Source organism: Gopherus flavomarginatus, chromosome 1 (genome assembly GCF_025201925.1).
Source record: "Gopherus flavomarginatus isolate rGopFla2 chromosome 1, rGopFla2.mat.asm, whole genome shotgun sequence".
In the NCBI taxonomy this organism is placed as follows: domain Eukaryota; kingdom Metazoa; phylum Chordata; order Testudines; family Testudinidae; genus Gopherus; species Gopherus flavomarginatus.
In genome coordinates this window covers 216,711,687-216,734,865 of record NC_066617.1, presented here as the reverse complement: position 1 = coordinate 216,734,865, position 23,179 = coordinate 216,711,687, and the positions used below count along the sequence as shown (strand labels likewise).

Here is a 23,179-nt window from a genome sequence, read left to right as displayed (position 1 = left end):
ATGTACTGCAATTAGTTTTCTGTAGTGACCCACTGCAACTCAGCATTGTATGGAAGAATTTTTACAGACCATTGTTACAACTAAGGCTTAAGTATTACTTTTATTTGTTTCCTTAAAAATCACCTATTGCTAAAGCTTTCTTCTGTATTGATTTAATTGTATTAACACTTATCAAATTGGTCTAGTGTTCAAAACAGCTTTTACTCTATAACTATTTGCACAAAATGGAACCTCCTGGACAGAGACATTTTGAAATACTTCCTCTGGTCACACTAATTTAGGCACCAATCTTGCAATCAAATCTATGTGAGTAGATCCCCAGACCCATATGGAGTCTGGCTTGATCCAGTTGTGGTATTATTGACGACAGTCATTCAATAAATTACTATTTCTCAACAGAAATGCTAGGTAATTCACCCCACCTACAAATGACCATCATCTGTAGGAAAGTGGATGCAAGATGTTCATTTGGGTCTCTGACACTGCAATACCTAGTCATAGAAATGTGCCACTAACTGCACTGGAAAATGAAATTTACTATTTAACCACAGAAAAAATGTATCACAGGTAGAGGAAGTACAAGCTTCCTAACATTTGTTGTATCAGTGTGCCTCAACTCTTGCCTGGAGAGACTAGTACTAGGGAAGGGAGCAATTCAAGTTCTGCCTAACATGCTAACAATGTCACCAACTGCAGTATTAGTTTTTGATATGTTAGCACCTATCCACTGGAAACTATGGTGAGACCATACCATCATTTAACACTGGTAACAAAAACCTATCGGATGGTAACTTTAACCACTATTGCTTTGAGCTGTATTTGAACTAGTGCTCTAAAATGTACGAGCTCTGGATACCATTACCAAGCCCTAGTATTCAAAAATATTAAGCTGTACAATGCTTTATGGTACAAAACCCATGATAAAGGACTCTAGGAGGCATCTGTTAACCAAATATTGCACCAACTCTGAATTAATACATTTTGCGATACAGTATGGAGATTAAAAGAAAGTTTTTGATTGTTTTCAAATCTTCGGTTTAACAGTGTGATTTTGGAGATCTAAAAAAATGAATAAAAAGGTGCAATCATTAATAAATCTAGTCTATAGACACTTTTAGATTAATGTGTTCGTTTTGTTGAAATATAATACAGCCTTGCATAGATAATAAAATCATAGTACACCCAGTGTGACTCATCGATGTGTCTAACAAAATCATACTAACCCAAAATAACTGTTTGAGGATTTCTAATCAATTTGCCAGAGAAAAACAACAGCTACAATGTTTTCATCTAATCATGACACCAACAAAATTACAAGCTTATGATGTGACTCTCAGGCTGAAGTTACTGAGAAGCTCTCATAGCTGCTGCTTTTTTCATAACTCTGCTGTGCTTTCCAAAAAAGTACAAGAAGTGTGACAATCTGTCCTGTAATGATGGACAGACACATTTCTGGAGCACAGAGCTAGTAAAGAAATGATACATCATGAGGATAAAATGCTGTTCACTATTTCCTGCTAAGTATGGCATTTTCCTCCATTGAGCAGACAGTGATATGAACACCCATCCACACAGCAATTATCTAAGTACCTCCTGCAGCAGAAAACAGAGGAAGCGTGAGAATTATAGTGTTTATGGAAAATTAATCTGGAATTTAAGGGAAGATTTACCTTGAGTAGTCTTTTGGAATAATATTGACATACATCTCAGTTTTCATATCCAGAGGAACAGGCATCAATATCAAAAACGGGGGATCAAAGTTTATCTTAGGCAACTTGACAGTACCAGACAGAGTTAATAGTTTGCAATGAGATGGGTTATCATTCAAAAACACTGGCACTTCAGCTCCATATGTCCCAGGATAAGCTAATGAAAAATGGAACAATCAAACAAATATACAAACATAATTAAAATAAATCATTTGAAGACACAAACCTGATAAGAACTTCCTAATCAAGCATATTGCTTTTGTTTTCAAAATACAGTCTAACATGAAAACAAGCTGCAGCACTAGTCTACTATGATAAGCTAAGAAGAAAAAAAATATTTACAAGTGACTTGTCCTGGAAACTTTGAACCCATTTTTTTATATTGTTTGTTAGCAGGAAACTTTTTGAAATTCTGGCATTTCTTCAAAATTATTGGAAAATAAAATATTTCTTGCAGTTGATGAGACATATATCCATTCTTAAGCACCATGAAATGTGAAACCACCCATCTCTACCTGTACTGTCATGCAGTCAAATTCCAATGGGGCCTCTAAATCAAAATAATGGGATCCAGTAACTGAAAATATAAATTCAGCCTACCAGATTCCAAAGCTCTGTACTGTTTCCAGCATAAAAATGCCTCTCACATCTCATTTGCAAACACACAAAAAACTTCTAGGAGGATATTCCGATACCACAGAAATAAATGCCAAAACTTACATTAACTTCAGCAGGGCCAGGATTTCATCCTATATATCTATTACATCCAAAATAATTAAATTTAAAAAAAAACAACATTAAATTCGCAAAGTCAAACATTCATTTAGTAAATATCAGATTTACGGTTGCCTTAACTTGATCTCATTACCTGATCAGATACTAATTTTTCACATGACCTCTACTTCAAATCAGTGCACAGGTTGGAGAATGCTCACTGACTAAGCACTATTCAGTGTTTCTCTTTATCTTAATTACTCAATGTGTGTCCCCATGCATTATTTGCTGCACGTCATCCAAACCTTGTACTCAACACAGTTATTAATTTCCTCATAGTCTTTTCTATGATGCTATCATCATAGTATCTTAGTTCTTTAATGAATGTATTTTACAACACCCCAGAGAGGAAAGGAAAATGAAGACCAACATTGTCAAGTCTCCATTAATATTGGGTGACAATTTGAGATGCTCAGGATTTAATTTTTCAGAGTACTCAGCATTACTTAGCACTTTATATGTTCCAAACACAGCTTCCGATGCCTTCAGCTACAGCTGTGAATGCTCAGCATTACAGCTGGGTGAAAATTTTTTGCCAAATACTAAATTTATCAAAATATGCATTTTTCAGGGCACCAAAACTATTTGCAAATTCAAATCTAATTTGGCAACTAGTTTTGACCAAACAAAATGAAAATAAGATTTTTGAAACTGTGGATTTGATCAACATTGAAAACTATCTGATCTGAACAAAATTTTTCCTTGTTTTTGTTTGTTTCATCAAAAAACACTGGGGGGGGGGCAGAGTGGAGAAGGAGAATCTGTTTCTGCTTGAAACTAAGCAATTTGGGAGGGGGGAAAGGGGATTTTTTCCATCTGGCTTCCAAACCAATAAATCAATCATTTGCTCAATTCTACTCAGTACTTCTGTAAATCTGACCGTAGGTGTCTCCAGTTGGGTACTCAGAAAATGAGGAACATATAACGGCCAGCTGTGAAAATTGTGACTTGTGTTACATGCCCAGCAACATATAGTAACTCTGTGGCAGAGGTAGTGATAGAATATAGTTCTCTAGGGCAGCATTCAACTGCCTTTTCACTGCACAGCTGACTAATTCCAAGAACAGCTCCATCCTGTGTACTAAATGAGGCAGGAGTTCCTGTGGGGGGGGGGGATAGCAATAGTTTGCCTAGTGCACTTGATTTCCATTCTGTTAAAAGGTATCTTAATTATATGATCACATACTAACAATAACAAACTTTCCTTGCAAAACTTTTTTCTCTCTTTTCTACTGCTCCACTTGTCCAGCATTGTCACCTCAACCATTCAGATGAATGTTTTAGAGTTTGCAGGGATTTTGTATTCTCACAATTTTTCCTCCTTTAAATGCTTTCTCAAAATCTGAGAAAACTGGCCACGCCCACTCACCCTCTTCTGGGCACAATAACCTCATCCAGATTCTACTTCTTTCTTAAAAGCACAACTGACCAGGATTCCAAAAAATGCTACTACTGCACAACAGCACTAACCACACAAACTGAACAAGAAGGATAAGATAATCATATTAAACCAGAATGCCAGTCTGATTCCAGACAATTATTCAAATCAGTTAGCCAGAAAAAACTACTAGCATACTATGGGAAGTATTTGTTATGTTAACCACACCTCTAGTGACCACAGTCAAAGCTTGTGCTACACTACTACCTAATACTCCACCATCATTTGCTATATGGTAGGCCTTGGCTACACTTGAGAGTTACTACACTGGTGGTGGCTTTACAGTGCTGTAACTCACTCCCCATCCACACTGGCAAGGCACATAGAGTGCTGTATCTCCCTGGCTACAGCGCTGCACGTACTCCACCTCAACGAGAGGAATAAAGAGAATAGTGCTGGGGTGCCAGTGTAAACAGGGAATAATCTTACTAAGCTGTAACTGACCTCCAGAACCTTCCCGTAATGCTTGTAAGTAAAGATAACTCTCTTTGTTTTGTTGTGATGCCTCTGTTTGTTTTGTTGTGAACACAGCTCCTGTTTGCTTTGGAACGCCCACAGCTAGTGTTTGCTTGAAGACAGGGGGCTTGAGGAGAGAAGCAGCAAGGTGTGGGGGGGGAGGGAGGGAGGGAGGGGTCTGTTTCAGGGAGGCTGCTTATCTGGTTTGTGAGGAAAAAAACAAAGAGGGCTATTTGCTTTCAGTGAGCGAGAGAGGGGTGGGGGAGGGGGTCAGAACTTGCAGCTGCTGATACAGTGTCGGCTCCAAAAATCCACCCTCTCTCTCCTGCATGCTCCCTGTCACACTCCACCTCACCCCCCCCCCTTTTGAAAAGCACACTGCAGCCACTTGAATGCTAGGATAACTGCCCATAATGCACCGCTCCCAATGCCGCTGCAAATGCTGCAGATGTGGCCACGACAGTGCGCTGGGTAGCTGTCAGTGTGGCCAGATTGCAGCGCTTTCCCTATTCAGCTGTGCAAAGACAGGTTTAACTCCCAGCACTGTACAGCTGCAAGCGTAGCCATATCCATAGTCAAATTGCAACGTGATGTGGGCGTTTTCCTTGGGGATGTTTCATAGTGTTTACAAATTTGTCCACTTAATTTTGCCCACAGCTGTTGGAATCCGTGGAATTAAGCAATTCCTCCTCTTGTTAATCCTGGAGATACTGGCGTGGGGGGGGAGGGGGAAGAGTAATTGTCCTAATTCATAAGAAAAGACCCTAAAGGCAGCACCACAGAAACACTTACTGAAATTTTAGAGAGAGTTTCCTTTCTGATCCTGCAGAACCAAAAATGGGAAACAAACTACCAAAAAAAAAAAACTTCAATTACATACTACCACTGCAAACAAAAAGATGTAGCCACACATTTATTTCAGTCACCAGCTTCAGGAAAAGCCCATTTATAAAGTTTCCTCTTTAAGCATGTCTCTGAATTTCTGATGGTTCTCCATTTGGGCATCATGGGGTCATAATTAAGGTTGTTTGGGAGAACTTAGCTGTGTACTGGCATGGATCTCCTTACTTTCCTGAAGAGAGATGTTTACCTATACCAGAGCCTTATTCCTTAAATAGTTCCATTGATTTTTATATATCTACTTAACACAAGGATAGCGAAAAAGTGGTCCCAAGTGGCTTTCCCTCATCTACATTTCTGAGGTCAAACCGTTGTGGTTTCTTGACAGCCATTCTATCCCAGCCACCACTTGTGGGGTCATGCAAACTTTGCAAAGCACGCAAACAGATGTATTATGAATCCAAGGTGGATATTACATACACTTAAAACATAAATAGGTGTTATTTTTAAATATATATCTGTGTTTACACATACACCTGGGTGTTTTGAATTCTTAGGCTTACCTCTTGAAGTATCTTCTCCAGTCCTACTCACAACTCCCTTAAAACTTAAAGCAAGGCACTTTTAAATGAACATTTCATGAGAGGTTAAAAAAAAAAAGCACTAGGACATCCTTTTAAAAGTGAACAACAAATCTGGACAATTCATTTCAATGAAGCACTTTGTCTTAATTGCCCCAAAGTTCCCAAAAACTCAAAAACTATATGTATGTGAAGTTTCAGTTGCATTGATTCTGGTGTAGTTTAAATTCAAAGGTAAATTCACTCTAATAAGAAGTCAGATGCAACTATAACGAGGCACAATCAGCTCCCATTGATAGTATTTATAACACTACCTTAACTACAGTAGAACATCATTAGGCTGGGATTTTCAGAGGAGCCTAAGGGACTTGGGATCACAAATCCCATTGAAATTAACTTCCTTGTGCCCCTTTGAAAACGCCAGCCGAAGTCTAATGGCTTTAAATAAAACATCTGTCTTCACTGAACCAGCTTTAACTGCACTGTAAGTGTCTTTTTAACTGGCTGGCTGAAAAGTGTCCTTTGGGTTTGAACTAGACGTAACCTCAACAGAACCAAAAATTTTCATAAAACTATTGAGAACAAAAAAGACTTCAACCTCTCAAAGTAATAACTCCAACAAGAAAAGATTGAGTCCCCAGAAGCACAAAGTTAAACACAGTTCCACTTTCCAGTTACAAAGGTTCTGCTGGTACAGTCAGAAGCACTTCAGTGTAAGCTGCTGCTTTCCTCAAAGCAGATACAGACTTGAGGAAAAAAGTCTGTAGAGTTTCAGTACCAAAATAAAAAGTGAAGTTATGATTTAAACAGAGTGCAAACGATAATACTGTTAAGCAAGTTGTCGCAGTCCGGGTAGTCCCACACCAACAGCAGCAGTAGGTCCCAGTACAGAACATCCCTTCCTGGCTATAAACAGGTTAAAATACAAAGTCTTCACTTTGCAGGGTCCCCGTTAAAAGCCTTTCCATTTCTTGGGAGGTTTTAGCAGAATACCACAATTTTTTTTTTTTAATCAGCTTGAGTACATGCTTCCCTCCCCCCCAGTTACTCCTTTCTGCTACTTCCTTTTATAGCTGCTAGCTGGGCCATGATTTTTTTCCCCACGAGATCCAGCTGTGTCCACTCCTGCAGATATTTAACCTCTAACCGTCTGGTTCTTAAACAGTGCAAATCAAACAGGTGAAGTAAGAATTTTGACTTTGGCTCTAGCTGGATTTCCCCAGTCTAACTACCCAGAGCTTCTAAACACCCAGATGGGTGGTTAAGTATTATACCATTTACAAAGAAAAAACTAAAGTTCTATTAATGTTGCAAGAGTTTCTAAGTTTAAAATATGCAGAAATACCTGCATTTTATGTGTTTGGGGGCCTTACAAAGCACCTCAAGTGTGTGCATACAACAAGGTAACTGTATAGGGCCATCTTTTAGATTTTATGGGTCTACATTAAGACTCGACTTGGGGGAGGGGAAGGATACTCAAAAACTCGTATCATGTTACAATGTTGGGACAGAATGATTCAATACCTGCATCTTCAATACCATGTCATTGCATCAATTTATGGTATTTTAATATCACTTACAAATGCAAAAACTTCACATGTATCATCATGGCACAGGATCAAACAGTAAAAAGAAAATTTCACGATGTCTGGCAAACCTGCCTAAATTATTATCATTCCTCTCTATCGTCTGTTTTTAGCCCCCTGTCATGGTATAATTCCCCAATCTGAACCTTAGAGTCTAAAAGATGGGGTACCAGCATGAATTCCTCTAAGCTTAATTACCAGCTTAGATCTGATAAGCTGCCACCACCCAAAAATATAGTGTTTTGGGGCACTCTGGTCCCCCCAAAAACCTTCCCTGGGGACCCCAAGACCCAAATTCCTTGAGTCTCACAACAAATGGGAATAAACCATTTCCCCTCCCCCTCCTTTCTTCCTCCCAGATCTTTCCCGCCCTGGGTACACTAGGAGATCACCGTGATTCAAACTTCCTGAATCACAACACAGAGAAATCAGGTTTTTTCTCTCCCTTCTCTCCCCCTCCCAGCCTTTCCCTCCCTGGGCTATCCTGGAGAGAGAGACAGATTCAAGCTCCGTGAATCTAAAACAAAGGGATTCCACCTTTCCCCTCTCCCTTCTCTCTCCCTGCCTCCCACCAAATCCCTGGTAAGTACAGACTCAATTCCCTTGAGCCTCAACAAGGGAAAAAAATCAAACAGGTCTTAAAAAGCAAAACTTTTAATAAAAAAAAAAGAAAAAAAGTAAAAGTTGTCTCTGTAATTTAGGTGGTAAAAGTTACAGGGTCTTTCAGCTTATAGACACTAGAGAGAAGCCTCCCCCCAGCAAAAATACAATTTAAAATACTTCCAGCAAAATACACATTTGCAAATACAGAAAACAATCAAAAGACTATAACCGCCTTTTCTACTTAATACTCACTATTCTGAATATATGAGAGACTGTAGCAGGGAGATTGGCAAGAAACCTGGTTGCACATCTAGTCCCTTTCAGGACCCAGAGAGAACAAAACAAAACACAAAAAACACAAACAAAGGCTTCCCTCCACCGAGATTTGAAAGTATCTTGTTTCCTGACTGGTTCTCTGGTCAGGTGTCTCAGGTTCCCTGTTTGTTAACCCTTTACAGGTAAAAGAGACATTAACCCTTAACTATCTGTTTATGGCACCCCCAAAGAGTGGTGGGAAGAAAGCAAGATCACTTTAAACCATGCACTATCAATGCAAAATAAGCCATATTAAAAGCATTTTACTCCCAATCCCTCCTCTTCTTACACAATCAAATCATCATGTCTTCTGAATCTCTGTTGATCTAAAGCCAGGCTATCCCAATGCCCTACAGTTCCTTCCTTCTACTTTAAACCAGGCTATGAACCTCTTTCATTTCTACTAAAGACAGCCAACTTTTCCCCTATCCACCCTCTTACCCCATTCAAAGCACAGCAATACAGTCATTCACCTTCTCTCACAATATACCATCAGACTTTCCTCCCAAACCAACACCTCCAGCCTATCAGCATGGACTTCCAATAATCCATTCCATAGTACAGCCAAATTTTTCAATCTTTGAGCCTAAAAGTTAGACTCCTACTATGTGCTTTTCAAAAGGGACTTGTGCTCCCAGGTAATTTAGGCCCATTTGAAAATTGCTCTCCTAAATTTGTATTTAGAACCCTAAGTAGAAGTGGCCTCATTTTCAGAGCAGCTGAGCTAATTTGCACCAGAGGACCAACCTAACACAGAGCACTCTCCTGGATAGCACTGAGCACTGCACAGCTGCAGCAAACAACTGGATGTTTAAGTGAAGGACACGTGACTTAGCTAGAACAGGTTGTTGTTTTAGGGGGTAGGGGGTTGGTTTTTTTGTTATTGATATTCCATTTCTATTTTAAATGGATACAAAGTAATTGAACAATTAAATTATATTCCATCATAATAACAATACTCAGAAAACATGAAGGTTTAATAGATAAGCAACCAAAAATTTGAAAATGACAACACGAAGATTGCATAATAATATTCTTCAATAATGAGATCAGTTCTGTGCAACCTTAATTCTGCCTTTTGTGTGTATATATTACAATACAATATACAGTTACATGACTACATCGTATTTGTTCTTTCATTTCTATTATTTGTTATTTATATTACAGTAGCATCTAGGAGTCCTAGTCACAGATCAGGACCCCTATGCTAGGTGCTGTACAAATGGAATAAAAAGATGGTCATAATGTGTATTCTAATAGAGGGAGAATTAAAGTTTCATGTGCAACTCTAGAAGTAGTTTCATCATTTCTGAGCACTTAGTTTTGCAACTTTAAATATTTTATGAATGTAGACTTTTTATTAAATGTTGTACAATTACAGCATATGGCTCTTGAACAGAAATGAATGTCAACAGAAAAAGAACATGTTACATTAAATATACATATTCCTGAGGTGGGGTGGGGAAGTATCAAGTTGTTTTATCTCAAGGCTATGCCCTAGAAAAAGAAAAATCAATAATAAACCAATCATTTTCCCCATAAAAACTGCTAGAGGGTACAGCTATTCAACTTCCTGCTGTAGCAGAAAAAAGGAACTAGAAGTTAAAGGCTGTGACATCCATCTGCACCCTTCAGTCATACAATCAGCAAACCTCCCACGGGTTCTAAATTCTTTAAAACTTGCTAATCCAATTGTCCAGTATCAGAGGGGTAGCCGTGTTAGTTTGGATCTGTAAAAGCAGAAGAGTCCTGTTGCACCTTATAGACTAACAGACATATTGGAGCATGAGCTTTCGTGGGTGAATACCCACTCTGTTAGATGCATGTAGTGGAAATTTCCAGAGGCAGGTATAAATATGCAAGCAACAATCAGGCTAGAGATAACAAGGTTAGTTCAATCAGGGAGGATGAGGCCCTCTTCTAGCAGTTTAGGTATGAACACCAAGGGAGGAGAAACGGTTTTTGTAGTTGGCTAGCCATTCACAGTCTTTGTTTAATCCTGAGTTGATGGTGTCAAATTTGCAGATGAACAGAAGCTCAGCAGTTTGTGACTCTCATGACTCAGTCATGAAAACCAAAAGCATGGATCCATTGAAACTTACTTTTCTTTAAAGAATTACAATTATTAGCAAGGGTGACATGATACTGTAACATTTTATCCCTTTCATGCATTCGTTAATGCATTAGGGATTATACAGTAATATAGGATCATTTCAGGTTGGTATATATTCAGTTCTTTAGCATCTCTGTTGAACTTAACCACTTCTGTCACAGTAAGGAAACCTGTTACATTACCACACCTTGTGCAAGCCTTTTATGTGTTAGCTTTAAGTTAAATTTAGTGCTATAAAATACTTTAGTGCGACATCCTGTCACAGACAGGAACTCTTCATTTTGTATTATCTTGAGATCTACTGAGGAAAAGTGCTATATAAGAGCAAGGTATTATTATTATTATTACTACAAACACAGCGGTGTGTTGAAACAAATTTAGATTTGGGGCTTCCTAATCAGTTTGTCCACTCAAACATGCTGAAATTCTACAGAATAAACCTTTTTAGGTAAAAGGCAAAGCATGCTCCTTAATAGACTATTAAAGTCTTCTGTGTGGGTTTTGCTGTATTTATTATTCTATTTTAAGAAAGATTAAATATTGTTTCACAGAAGGCACAATACACAGGCAGACTACAAATAGTAGAATAATATTTAAAATATTGAATTATGAAATCAGTTGATTTTAGAATGCTTTTATTGCTCATGTAAACGTAAGACTTGCACATAGTAAAATGCAACAAATAACTTTCAATTAAAAAAAGTGTTGATCAATAATCCTTGCTGACTATGCATGAATAGATACAGTATATTTCACACACACACTTTACTCACTAACTCACAATATTGTTTTGTATTTGCAGGTTATTAGCTGGCTTAGTAGTCTTCATAACATACTATTTTATACAGGTGGCTTTTTCATAGCATAGATCATATATTAATGGAGAGATTATCTTGTGATTGACCTCTGCTTGCATTCACGGTCATGATACCCTTGAAGCTTTTATGACAATTGCTTATGTGATCTAATTGCTTTCCTAATATTACATAACAGTCCTTAATGAAATGTAGCAATGGAAACCATCAGGAAAGAAAGAAATGCATGTCCACTCACCCCTTTGTAGTCTACCAATCATTCAAAGGTCACATCTTGGGAAGAACTGCCTTATATTTGTAAATATTCTTCTCTTCAATTTATTTGAGCTTATTTTAGCAAGAATAATACTGTCTTCATCATCCCTAAAATCAAACCTGGCTGATCTAATCAAGTGCCAGTTCAACAGTCATTCAAATTCTCTCTCTCTGTTAACCTATTTTCCCCTCTCAGTCTAGAAATACACTACCATGGGATAAGGCCATAAAATAACATTTTTCTCAGAATGAAAAACAACTGAAAACTTCTATGTTTTGTATTGTAGTCTTGGGCTCATTATTTTATCGTCATCATTCATTAGTGTAGATATAGATAATCTCTCAATGTATGTGTATTAAAACTGCCTCTTCAGGAAGTAGAGTTACAGCCTTCTATTTTGTGATTTTTCTGTTATTTAATGACAACAGAGAACAGGACACATAATGAAAAGCAGATGGCTCAGAAAGGAGAAAATCTGTAAAATAGATACAGACTCGCAATTGCTAAACCACATACAGAATGTTTGAAAGCACTAAAAGGCAATAACCACACCAACTTTTTATTTTCCATCCTCCCCCATTTCCATTGCCCCTTCTTCTCAGTCTGCACTACAAAACATTGGGTCTTAGCATATTTCTTGTCAAGTTTCTTTAAAAAGATAAGTCAAAGAAAAGGAGATTAATCTCTCCAACATTCAGCAGGTAAAATTACCTTCCATGTCTGCTGCTTCTACCTAGTCACATCCTCTAAGAAGATTAAAAATCATCTACCTCGCACTGGTATAGCTACACATCAGAAAAAATAAATACTTTGAACACATGAAGCAACTCCAGCCCCAAAGGTAGCAGCTGTTTACTCAAAGTGACAATCGAATGTAAGAGAAAGTTACTTACTATAACTGGAGATTCTTTGAAATGTGTTGTCCCCATCTGGATCCCAAAACGTGGATGCAGAAGTGTGCCATGCGCCAGAGCCGGAACTGTTGATAGCAGTGTCCACTGACCTGCATGTGTGTCATGTGTCAGCCACATGGCACATCTGAGGCTTTAAGAGGCTGCACGGGTCAATGCTGCTCCAGTTCCTTCTTACTCAGCAGCAGAGGAGCTCGGAGCAGAGGGGGAGGAGAGCAGGATAGGGACTACATATCCCTATGTGGATTCCAAATGTGGGAGAGTAGTGAGCAGTATTCAGGAGGAGGCAGACGCGAGGGCTCTTGGAAAGACCAATTGTGTACAATAGCATGACCGATGGCAGCATCTGTCATCATGGGGGGAGCAATGGCATAATGAATGGAGAAGGTATGGACAGAAGACCAGGTCGCTGCCTGGCATATGTCCTGCCAAGGTATGTCTGCTAGGAAGACGGACATGATGGCGTGAGCCTGTGTGGAGTCATCAGGAAGATAACCTTCATAGAGAGGTGGACAAGGCTTGAAAGGAGGTTTGGTGAGGGCAGAGAGGACACTAGGTTGAGGTTCCAAGCTGAGATGGGTTGTCGCACAGGAGGAAGAACATTGAGGAAATCTAGAGGTCTTTGGATGAGTGAAGATGGAAGAGCCATCCACAGGAGGAAGGAAGGCATTGAGAGTAGCTAGGTGAATTTAGTTGGAAGAGTGTGCTAGGCCTGATTGGCGGAGATGGAGAAGGTAGTTTAGGAGAGGAAGAATGGAGATAGAGTTGGTAGGAAAGTTATGAGGACTCATCCAGGCCGTGAAGCAATGCCATTTGGCAGGAATAACACATGTGAGTGGAATGTCCTCTGATATTAGTGAGGATGTTGCAGATGGGTGTAGAGAAGGCCTGGTCTACACAGGATCCTCAACCAAATACCAAGCCATGAAATGAAGGGGGTGTGTGTTGGCACGTTGCAGGTGATTGCGGTCCTGCATCAGATGATTCAGAATGTTGGGAAGGGGAATGGGCGAGCAGAGAGGTGAAAGATCAGTGTAACAGTATTGGCGAGACCAGGAGGGGGCTATAAGGATCACCATTGCCCAGTCCTTGTTGTATTTTGTGTAGGACCTCGGGGAGGAGGGGAATTGGCAGAAGGCATTGAGTAGACATGCAATCCATGGAACAAGAAGGACACTGCCCTGAGAGACCAGGCCCCGGCCTCCAGGAGCAGCACAGTGATAGTTTGCTGTTCTGTAGCATCGCAAAGAAGTCACAGTGATGCGTGCCTCATTGGTAGAGGAGAGATTGGTGAGTGGGATCGTGGAACTTCCACTTGTGGTTGGCATAGAAAGAACGGCTGAGTTTGTCAGTGTGTTGCTGGTGCCTGAGAGGTATGCTGCGTGCAGGGTGATTTGGTGTTGGAGGCACCAGTTCCATCAGGTGGACGGATTCCGTGCACAGAGAGGGGGACCTGACACTGTCCTGTTTGTTTCTATGGACGACTGCCATCATGTTGTCTGACAGTATTTGTACATGGCAGGAGTGGAAAAAGTCCAGAAAGGCTTGGCAGGACAGATGAACTGCTTGGAGCTCAAGGATACTGATATGCATCCATGCTTCTCCTGTGAACCAGAGACCCTGAACTGTGCAGCTGTCAAGGTGGGCACCCCAGCCCACTAAGGATGCATCTGTGGTGAGGGTGGCAGTGAGTGAGGAGTGCATGCCCACTAGGACTGTGGATGGGTTGCACCACCAGGAGAGGGAAGACCAGCATCTTGGTGAGTGGATCTAACTGTGGCTCATAGACTGTGTGGAGCCAATGTTGGAGGCAATGCATATGGAGACAGGCATGTAGTGTAACAGCAGTGCAGGCAGCCATGTGTTCTAAATGGGAGCGGCACTGGCAGACATGCGTGCGTGCACCCTGTCAGAGCATGGTACTAAGGGAAACAAGAATGGCAAAGCGGTCCCTGGGGAGAAAGGCTCTGGCTGCCACCGAGTCCAAATGTGCTCCCATAAAGGTAAGTGTGCGGGTAGAGACGAGGATGGATTTTTCTTTGTTTATGCAGACTCCTAATTTGTGTAGGGGGATGTGCAGGGTGCATATGCTGGTCAGGAGGTGGGAGTGAGAGGGTGTCACCAGAAGCCAGTCATCCACATAAGGAAATAAGGTGTGGCCCAGTCAGTGCATGTGGGCTGCCACAACCGCAAAGATCTTCATAAATACGATCTCAAAGGGGAGGACACGGAATTGGTAATGGGTATTGTGCACCTTTCATATCGAGAGCCATGAACCAGGCTCCATGGGAAAGGGAGGGTGATCATCCAGAAGCAAAAACTGCAGATGAATTTGTTTAAGTAGGCAATGTTCAGGGTGGGGCATAGACTACCCCCTTTTTTCGGAATGAGGGCACAGGGGGAATAGAAGCCACAGCTACAGTGGCAGTGCAGCACAAGTTCTATGTCACCTTTGTGGAGAAGGGCGATGGCTTTGCTGAGAAAATAGTTTTGGGAAGGGGCTGAGGAGCAGCCCCCAGGTAGGTGGTGCAGGGGAAAAGGAAAGGAATTTGATCAGGTATCCTTGACGGATGATGTCCAGTATCTAGCGGTCAGAGGTGATCAAGCTCCAATTGTGGGTGAAGAGTTAAAGGCAGCCCCCGAATATGACATGTGGTATGACCAAAAGGATTGTGGTAGTTCACGGTTCTTGAAGTGAGAGTCAAAACGATTGAACGGTCGGTGGGAAGCTGAGACAGCCCAGGTGGCTGAAGAAGTGTGTTGGGGCCGTTGGGAGTGGAAGCAATGGCAAGGTGCTTCAAAGGGTCACTGGGGGTATGGTTGACAGGGTGGTGCAAGGATGAGGGCATAAGGGTGGATGCTGTTGTGAGCAGGCGGAGGCTGGGGTATAGATGCCCAGGGAGCGCTGGGTGGCATGAGCGTCCTTAAGGGAATGAAGGGACTCATCCGTCTTATCACTGAACAGTTTATTGCTGTCAAAGGGGAGGTCTTCCAGCATCATCTAGACTTCGTTAGGAAGAACACTGGATTGGAGCCATGAGTCGCAATGAAGGACAACCTGGGATACTAAGGAGCGAGAGGCAGCATATGCAGATTCTACTGCAGCCTGGAGCGTGAATTTGGCCACCAGTTTGCCCTCATCCAGCATGCATTGGATGTCTTGCTATCAGTCAGAAGAAAGAATCCTGGAATTCTGCAAACTTAGAATAGAAGCAGAAGTTTTATTTGGCCAGAATAGCCTGGTAGCTGGCAATAGGGAATTGTAATTCCACGAACGAATAAACTTTTCTACCCAGCATGTCCAGTTTCTTTGCATTGCAATCTGGGGATGCAGATTTGAAGTGCTGCTGGCAGGCACATTCAGTAGCAGCACTGATTACTAGAGAATTTGGCAGCAGGTGAGTGAAGAGAAAATCTGTGCCCTTGGAGGGAACAAAATAGTGGCATTCTGCTCATTATGGTGTAGGGGCACAAGAGGCTCGTGTGTGCCACACTGTCTGGGCCAGTTTCAATATGGCAGAGTATATGGGCAAGGCTGTGCGGGTGTATCCCTGGGGTTGAAAAACGTCCAGAAATTGATCTTGGGGGTCCTGAACATCCTCCACTGGGAGGCTGAGAACAGTAGCCATGTGAAAAAATAGGGAAAGACTGCAAATGGTCATCCAGTGGGGAAAGGGAAGACGGGATAAGGGCATTGTCCAGTGATGATGAAGCGGCGATAGAAATGGGTGGTTCCAGCAGGGCGGTCAGGACCATCAATGCCGATGGGACTGGAGTGTCCAGGGGCTCATGCTGGTGGGTGGCCGTTTGGGTAGGAGATGTGCAGTGTGGGCGACAGGTAACATACGCTCCGCCCTCAGCGTGAGAGGTGATGAGCAGCCTGTAGTGTGTGTGACCAGGTGCACCGAACCCAAGAATCCCAGCAGAGTTGATGGAGCCGGAAGCAAAAGTAAAGGGTCCCTGTGCCTGCATAGACGGGGCCAGCAGAAAGCAGAGGCATTTAGAGGATGCTCTGTTCATACTTTGTTTGAACCTGGTGCAGAGGTTGAAGTCAGACCATCAGCTGTAGTGTGCAACTTCTCACCCGAACAGTCCCGGCTCAGGGAGGAAATGCTGCTCTTTGAGGTGGTCTCTGTCAGGGATCTACCCTTATTCCCATGTTTCTTGTGCACACGGTGAGGTTTCATCAGTGCAAGTGGTGCCACATGGGTGAGGCGCTCACTGTCTGTCTCAGACATCGCTGCAGTGGTTCTGTCAGTGCCAGGTCTTGCTGCACACATGGGCGCATTGCCTCCACCATTAAGAAATTTCAGAGCCGCAGCTTGCGAGCTGCTCGGGTCCGCTATAGAAAGAAGCAACAAATGGAGCACAGGGAAACTATGTTGGCTTCACCGAGATAATACAGGCAGAGGGTGTGCCCATTGTTTACTGAGAAGGAGCAAGGGCATGAGGCGCAGTTTTTTAAAACCAGGTTGATGGGACATATTCCCCAGGACAGGGAGGGTAGAGAAGCCCCCAAAGGCAAAAGTCCAAACAAACAACCGAACTAACTATGGACGAAGAATGGACAACTAACTAACTAAAAACAAGAAGAACTATATACAGTGAATAAGAGCTATATACGGTGACTAAGAACACAGAGCAACAGGGTTCCAACTGTGGCCACGCGGCGGGAAGAGGGAACTGCAGCAGCATCGACCCACAGAGCCTCATAAAGCCTCAGACACACTGCGTGGCCAATGCATGATGCATGCCCGTGTCAACAGACACTACTAGCAACAGTTCCGGCTCTGGCACATGGCACACGTGCACACCTTCATTCGGAATCCACACAGGGACCAACACTCAAAGAAGAATTTATATTTTTGTAAGTAGATTGTGGTCTTAAATGAGAATAGATGTACGTATGTGCACAGAGTAGAACATAACACAGTCTTCTCAATGTAATATATAGAATCAGCCTGCAGCCCTTAACCTATTTGGTAAAAAGATGCAACTAGACTACAATACTTCCCCTTGTTTACTTCAGATTACAAGTTCAGTTCCATATTTTTTCCAGCAGTGTAACTGTCACAGTTCCAAGGCAAATGCATCTGTCTTCTCCCTCGGTGGTTCCTAGTTTCCCTAGGTCCCTCCATGGGCCCATTTAAGGTGTTTGACTCCCAGACATTACCTCTCTTGGGTAGAAACCCACATCTCACTCTCTCCTGATGGGTGTGTTAAGGCTACACAATTTATTGGTTTATAGTACGATACCCCCAAAAGGGCTAAGAACAGTGTGTGTTGCCAGCACACACAAGTAACTACACAGCTCTTCCTAATCAAGCACCTTTATTCTTAAGGCAAAAGCATTACAGAGTAAACATAAAAACAATAAAAGTTCCTGTACACAGGCTATAAACTTACCAGAGATGACCCAACAGACTCCTGAGGCCCTGGAGGCCAAAGTCTTTCCAACCCTTCTGCAAAGGTTGGGGCCCCTTTTGGACAGAAGGCCCTGTCTATTTGCTGGTTCAGCAAAAAGGTTTTAAATGCAGCCTTTTGATATCAAAAAGCCCTTTCCTTGTCTGTTGGTCTTTGGAAAACCCAGGTTTAACCAATATAGGGAAGCCTCCGCAGGGGGTGAAATCTCTCTGGAGGCATTTACAACATAGGGTGATGCATTTTAATTACCCCCCACTGTGATTCCTGGACCACACACACACACACACACACACACACACACACACACACACACACACAGTCCTTGGCCCACAATGAAACATAAACTTAATACAATATGGCCCCCAAAGGTATTACACGTGATTGCAATTTCTGTCATAGTAATTACTTCCTGTTCTAGGGTTTCTAAATGAGTATAATCTTCAGAGAGTCTCCTCCTGAATTTTTGTAGGGATATGTTTTAGCTTTTTATACACAAAATCTACTTGACTAAATCAATTAGGACTGTTCAAAAATATATGAATGTCCCAAACTTAAGTCTTCTAAAATGATAAACTGCATTTTATTTCTATATTATGGCTAGTTAGAAAAAAAAATACAAACACACACACACACCAAATTCTCCTCAGTCCACAGAGAGTTTTAATTTTTTACTTCACTTAAAATAAACTCATTAAAGGTGCAGGACTGACATCACAGACGAGTGTAGGAATTATTTTATCCACAGAACAAGCTTCTTCCACACTCACCTAATGAGCCTCATTCAGACACTGCCCTAGAGTGAGATGAATGCCTGAAATCAGTGTCCCTCAAATTCACAAAGGAACCCATTAATTTGAATCTATTCTCATCCCCTTAAGCTTTCCCCAAGAAAAGGCCTCAGGTATCCTATCCTATACAGACAGAAGAAATGTTTCAAGCAATTTCCCATTCCTGAGTTGTCCAGACTGCAGCACTCTTAGTTCTCTGAGCTTCAACAGGGGTGTTTTCCATTGGCATAATCCCAGAACCTGTTGCACTAGATCAGTAGTTCTCAAATTGTTGTACTGGTGACCCCTTTCACATAGCAAGCCTCTGAGTGCGATCCCCCTTATAAATTAAAAACACTTTAAAATATATTGAATACCATTATAAATGTGGAGGCAAAGCAGGGTTTGGTATAGAGGCTGACAGCTCGCAACCCCCCATGTAATAACCTCACGACTCCCAGAGAGGTCACAACCCCCAGTTTGAGAACTCCTGCACTAGATAGTTTAAAGATAAAAGTAGCATTTCCTATCTTCCTGGCTTCAACCTATGTAACTTAGGAATTCAAGAAAAGGGCTGTTTATATTTTATTTCAGTTTTTACCAAAGTTGGCTATCTGAGCACATTAGCTCTTCAAATGAATTTCAGCAAAAAAAAATTTGCTGATTCACAGTGAAAGATTTAAATACACCTCTGGAAATGGAGTCTTGAACGAACATTAGTTTTAGCAAACATTTATATAAAAGTTGACAAATTCACAAAAATACTTACATGGGCAGAAGCCTACGGTGATACTAGTTTTTTGTCCCGGATCAAGAACTCCAGCATGCAGACTAAATTTAAAAATGCCATCTTCTATGGCTTTTCCTGCACCATGAAGATCTAATTGCCATGTCACCGATTGCCTTGAGATATTCTTTAGGTCAAACTTCTGTAAACAGTTGTAGGTAAACAAGGATGCAAGATGACAGAATGCAATAAGCATTATGTTATTTTTTACATCACTAAATATTAAGCTTTTCCTGTTGAAAACAAGTTACTATTTTATGTTGTACTTTTTATCTACAAAGAAGAAACAACTGACACAAAGTTCAACAGAGCGCTCTAGAGAGCAATAGAGTATGCAGCTTATATCTGTAAGGTAAGAAAATAAGCATGTCTCATGGTTCACAGATAGCACACTTACAAGCACTCACCATTCACAAAGAACAATGTTTCCTACCTAGGAAGGAAAACCATTTTCTCAAATCTTAAATATGACATGGATTTCTTCAATGTAATAAGAATAACCTGGAGTAATAGCAAGTTGGCTATCAATCATGGGCTAGTGTGCGATAAGTAAATTAATTGCATTTATGATGGCAGTGGTGGTAAGGCAAATGCAGATGGGAGAACTTCTACTAGTACCAGTGAAATGTTGCAAGAACTGAATACACTATCAGAGAGACCTGACATTACAGTTCTCGAAGATACTGCATATATTGATTCTTCTGTTGAAAAACTTGAAAAACTGCAAAAGTTTAGAGCCAGTTTTAAACCCCCCTTTTTTTTTTTTTTTGCTGGAATGACAAAAACAACAAGAATAAGAAACTTTGCCCTAGTAAAGTGGATCATCCATCTGCTATATTGTCCCCAGGTGCAAGGTTGTGACTTCACCCTTCAAAAGTTTCTCATGAGAATATATGGAAAGAGCTGGGGTATAAGGAATGCCATTCAACTGAAAACTGTATCTCTTTAGGATAAATTTCAGCACACAACCAGGTCCATAGTCAAAACCTTATTGGCAGAAACTGGGATAAGTTATCTCCAGAAGGAGAAGGATGCAAAAAAGGAATAGTGCTGAAACATACTGGCATCTGGCTGCCCACTGAGGTCCCAATATCATTGCATCAGAGTATAAAGTAGCCTCTGTGATAAAGGAACAGACGATAAGCCCTCTGCCTAAGCTGACTCTTTAAAATGAAAGGCACTTTGAAACTACCTTTGCTTACCCTAAGATTGGATATCTAATTTAGACACCTGAGTGCTGCTGGTACTATTTCTCACACCTAAAGGACAACATGTTCATCCTAAAGACAGACTAAAACCCTGAAAAGGCTGTGCCAAAACACTAGTCTCTGAGTCTGCTCAAGTGATCACTGGTTTTAACAGTGGAAAGGCTGCATGCCTTCAAAAAGGCAATTACACCACTTTTGTCTGAAGTCCTGAGCCAGTAATATCTCTGAATGGTCACACCAGACCGTAGAGAATGAGACAAACTTCAGATGCTTTATAGGCAGCTCGTAATGCATGTCTGGCTAAGTCTTGACCCTCATGAATGTTAGTCCTCTTGTACCATGACAGGCAGGCTACATCTATACTGCAGCTGGGAGCATGCTTCCAGCTCGTGTAGACAGACGCATGCTTCCTCTGCCTGAGTCATCAGAGTATAAACCTGCTCAGACCCCCCTGGGTATGATATGGGTTGCTAGCCCAATCTACCTCCAGCTATGCTGCTATTTTTAGTGTGCTAGCTCGAGCAGAGCTAGTGCTCAACTGTCTATACAAGCTGGGACGCACACTGCCAGCTGCAGGGTAAACGTGACCTTGCAGGCAAGCTATAAGAACTAATATTCATGAGGGTCAAGACTTAGCCAGACATGCATTATAAGCTGCCTGAGCCTACTCCATAGATTAAAACTATCCCACACTACTATCTCCCTGGAAGGCCATGCTGTCACCAGTAGGAGAGAGAGGTGATCAAGGAGACAGCTGGTGAAAAGGACAGAGTTCCTCTAACTTCTTCATTCAAGAAATATCACTCTTCACATAGAGAAGTGCAGGGGATCTGTTAGAAGATAATGACTTCCAGAATATAGCTCCTCTCTTCCATGATTCCAGAAGGACCCTTTCGAGAGGCTTCTTGAGGAAACTTTAACTTGGGCTATATAGTCTATATCCTCCAATACCTATGCAGATTAAAGTGACTATATGAGCTCTGATCTAGCACTCGTTTCCCCCCACCCACCCATCATGGCTGGGAAAATTTAAAAGGTGAAAAATTGATCGTGAACAAGTAGAAAAGATTCTCTCTCCTCCAATACATTTTAAGCATCTGGTGTGATGGTCATGTCAGACATTTTATTATGGCATGAAGGACAACTTTTAAACTATGAATGCTTCTTTGGATCCAAAAATAAAGGATCCAAACAATACTATTACAAAAAAAAAAGAATTGCTATATAAAAACAAGACCTAAAATAACTACTGATTTAACTAAAAATGTCAAGGAAAATAGTAACTATACAATGAAGGATGAGGGAAATAATTTCAACACCACTGTCACCAGCAGAAAGAGAGGAACTGAAGAATATAAAGGGGGAAAGGTTAACCTTTCTATACCATTGTTGGTACTTTGGATCTGTAGCTTCAGAGATTCCAAGGTCAGAAGGGGCCATTGTGATCATCTAAACTGATCTCCTGTGTATCACAAGCTACAGAACAACTGCAAAATAATCAATGTGAACATGCCACCCAAATGCTAGGCTATGCTAGTATGCTCCTACCATCATGAAACACAACATATGATTGCCACATGCAAACTCATGCTTATAAAATTAAGAGTATGTCATGAATTATTAACTGTCTGCATAAAATATGTTGCAAAAAATCTTCAAATATGAGCTCAGACATGATCACACTATGCATCATCACTGGACATCTTTGGAAGTCACCAACTGCTCATGCATTGTGGTAGCCAGTTTCCTATGGTGCGCACAATTTAGTTCATGAATCAGAGGGTAAAATCAAGTCTAAGCCAGGAACTGAGCAAAAGTAATAATTTTTAGAGACCAACATGAAACTCACAGTAGTACAGAACAATGATAAAATACTTTGGAATCCATAAGCACACACACTAGAAAAATTTTATGTAGTTATTAAAAACACACAATGTAATTTAAACAAGTACCTCTTTTACAATCCTAGTAAAGTAAAAGATTAGGCTGAGAATAGTCATAAAAACGTGTGTGTATTTACCTGAGTGCTCAGACTTTCATCAGCAATCTCTAAATGTATGCTTCTTGACTGAAATACCAGCTCTGAAGTGGAGAACTCAAGTGGTGGCTGCAGTACTGTAGGAGAAAATCAAAAAGTTTATAGAGTATCTTGACAAATATTTCTAAAACTTCTCTTTAAAACTTTAATTCCACTTTACACATTCTTTAGACCTGAAGAAGACTTCTGTGTAGGTCAAAAGCTTGTCTCTTTCACCAACAGAAGTTAGTCCAATAAAAGATATTACCTCACTCACCTTGTCTCTCTCCAGTATCCTGGGACCAACACAGCTATAAACAAATTCTTAAGCTGACAGATTCTCCCTTTCTTTTAAAACCTGTCCTGCCTTTCAGTGTCTACACATTGCAAGCACAATTAATATAATGTAAATATCTACTTGATTAGGACTCGTGATACACAAATTTCTGTGACATTAATTGTGCACTCGTCAACACATCAGTTGACAAAAGGGAAGTCAAGTTTAGGTCAGGCTAAACATCAGACTCATGTCTCTCCTTTATAACACTGATGCTATAAAAAGAAAGAATACTTTCTTCC

General features: G+C 41.0%; 1 protein-coding gene across 1 annotated transcript in view; it reads right to left on the bottom strand.

Annotated features, from left to right (window-relative positions):
- CFAP47 (cilia and flagella associated protein 47) overlaps window positions 1-23,179 on the bottom strand; it is a 680,893-nt gene that overhangs the window by 569,595 nt on the left and 88,119 nt on the right. The window contains exons 23-25 of the mRNA XM_050936444.1: window positions 22,604-22,698; window positions 19,358-19,517; window positions 1,671-1,866 (exon numbers count right to left, since the gene is read on the bottom strand). Of these exons, the coding sequence (XP_050792401.1) occupies window positions 1,671-1,866; window positions 19,358-19,517; window positions 22,604-22,698 (451 nt within the window). The remainder of the gene's footprint in view (window positions 1-1,670; window positions 1,867-19,357; window positions 19,518-22,603; window positions 22,699-23,179) is intronic.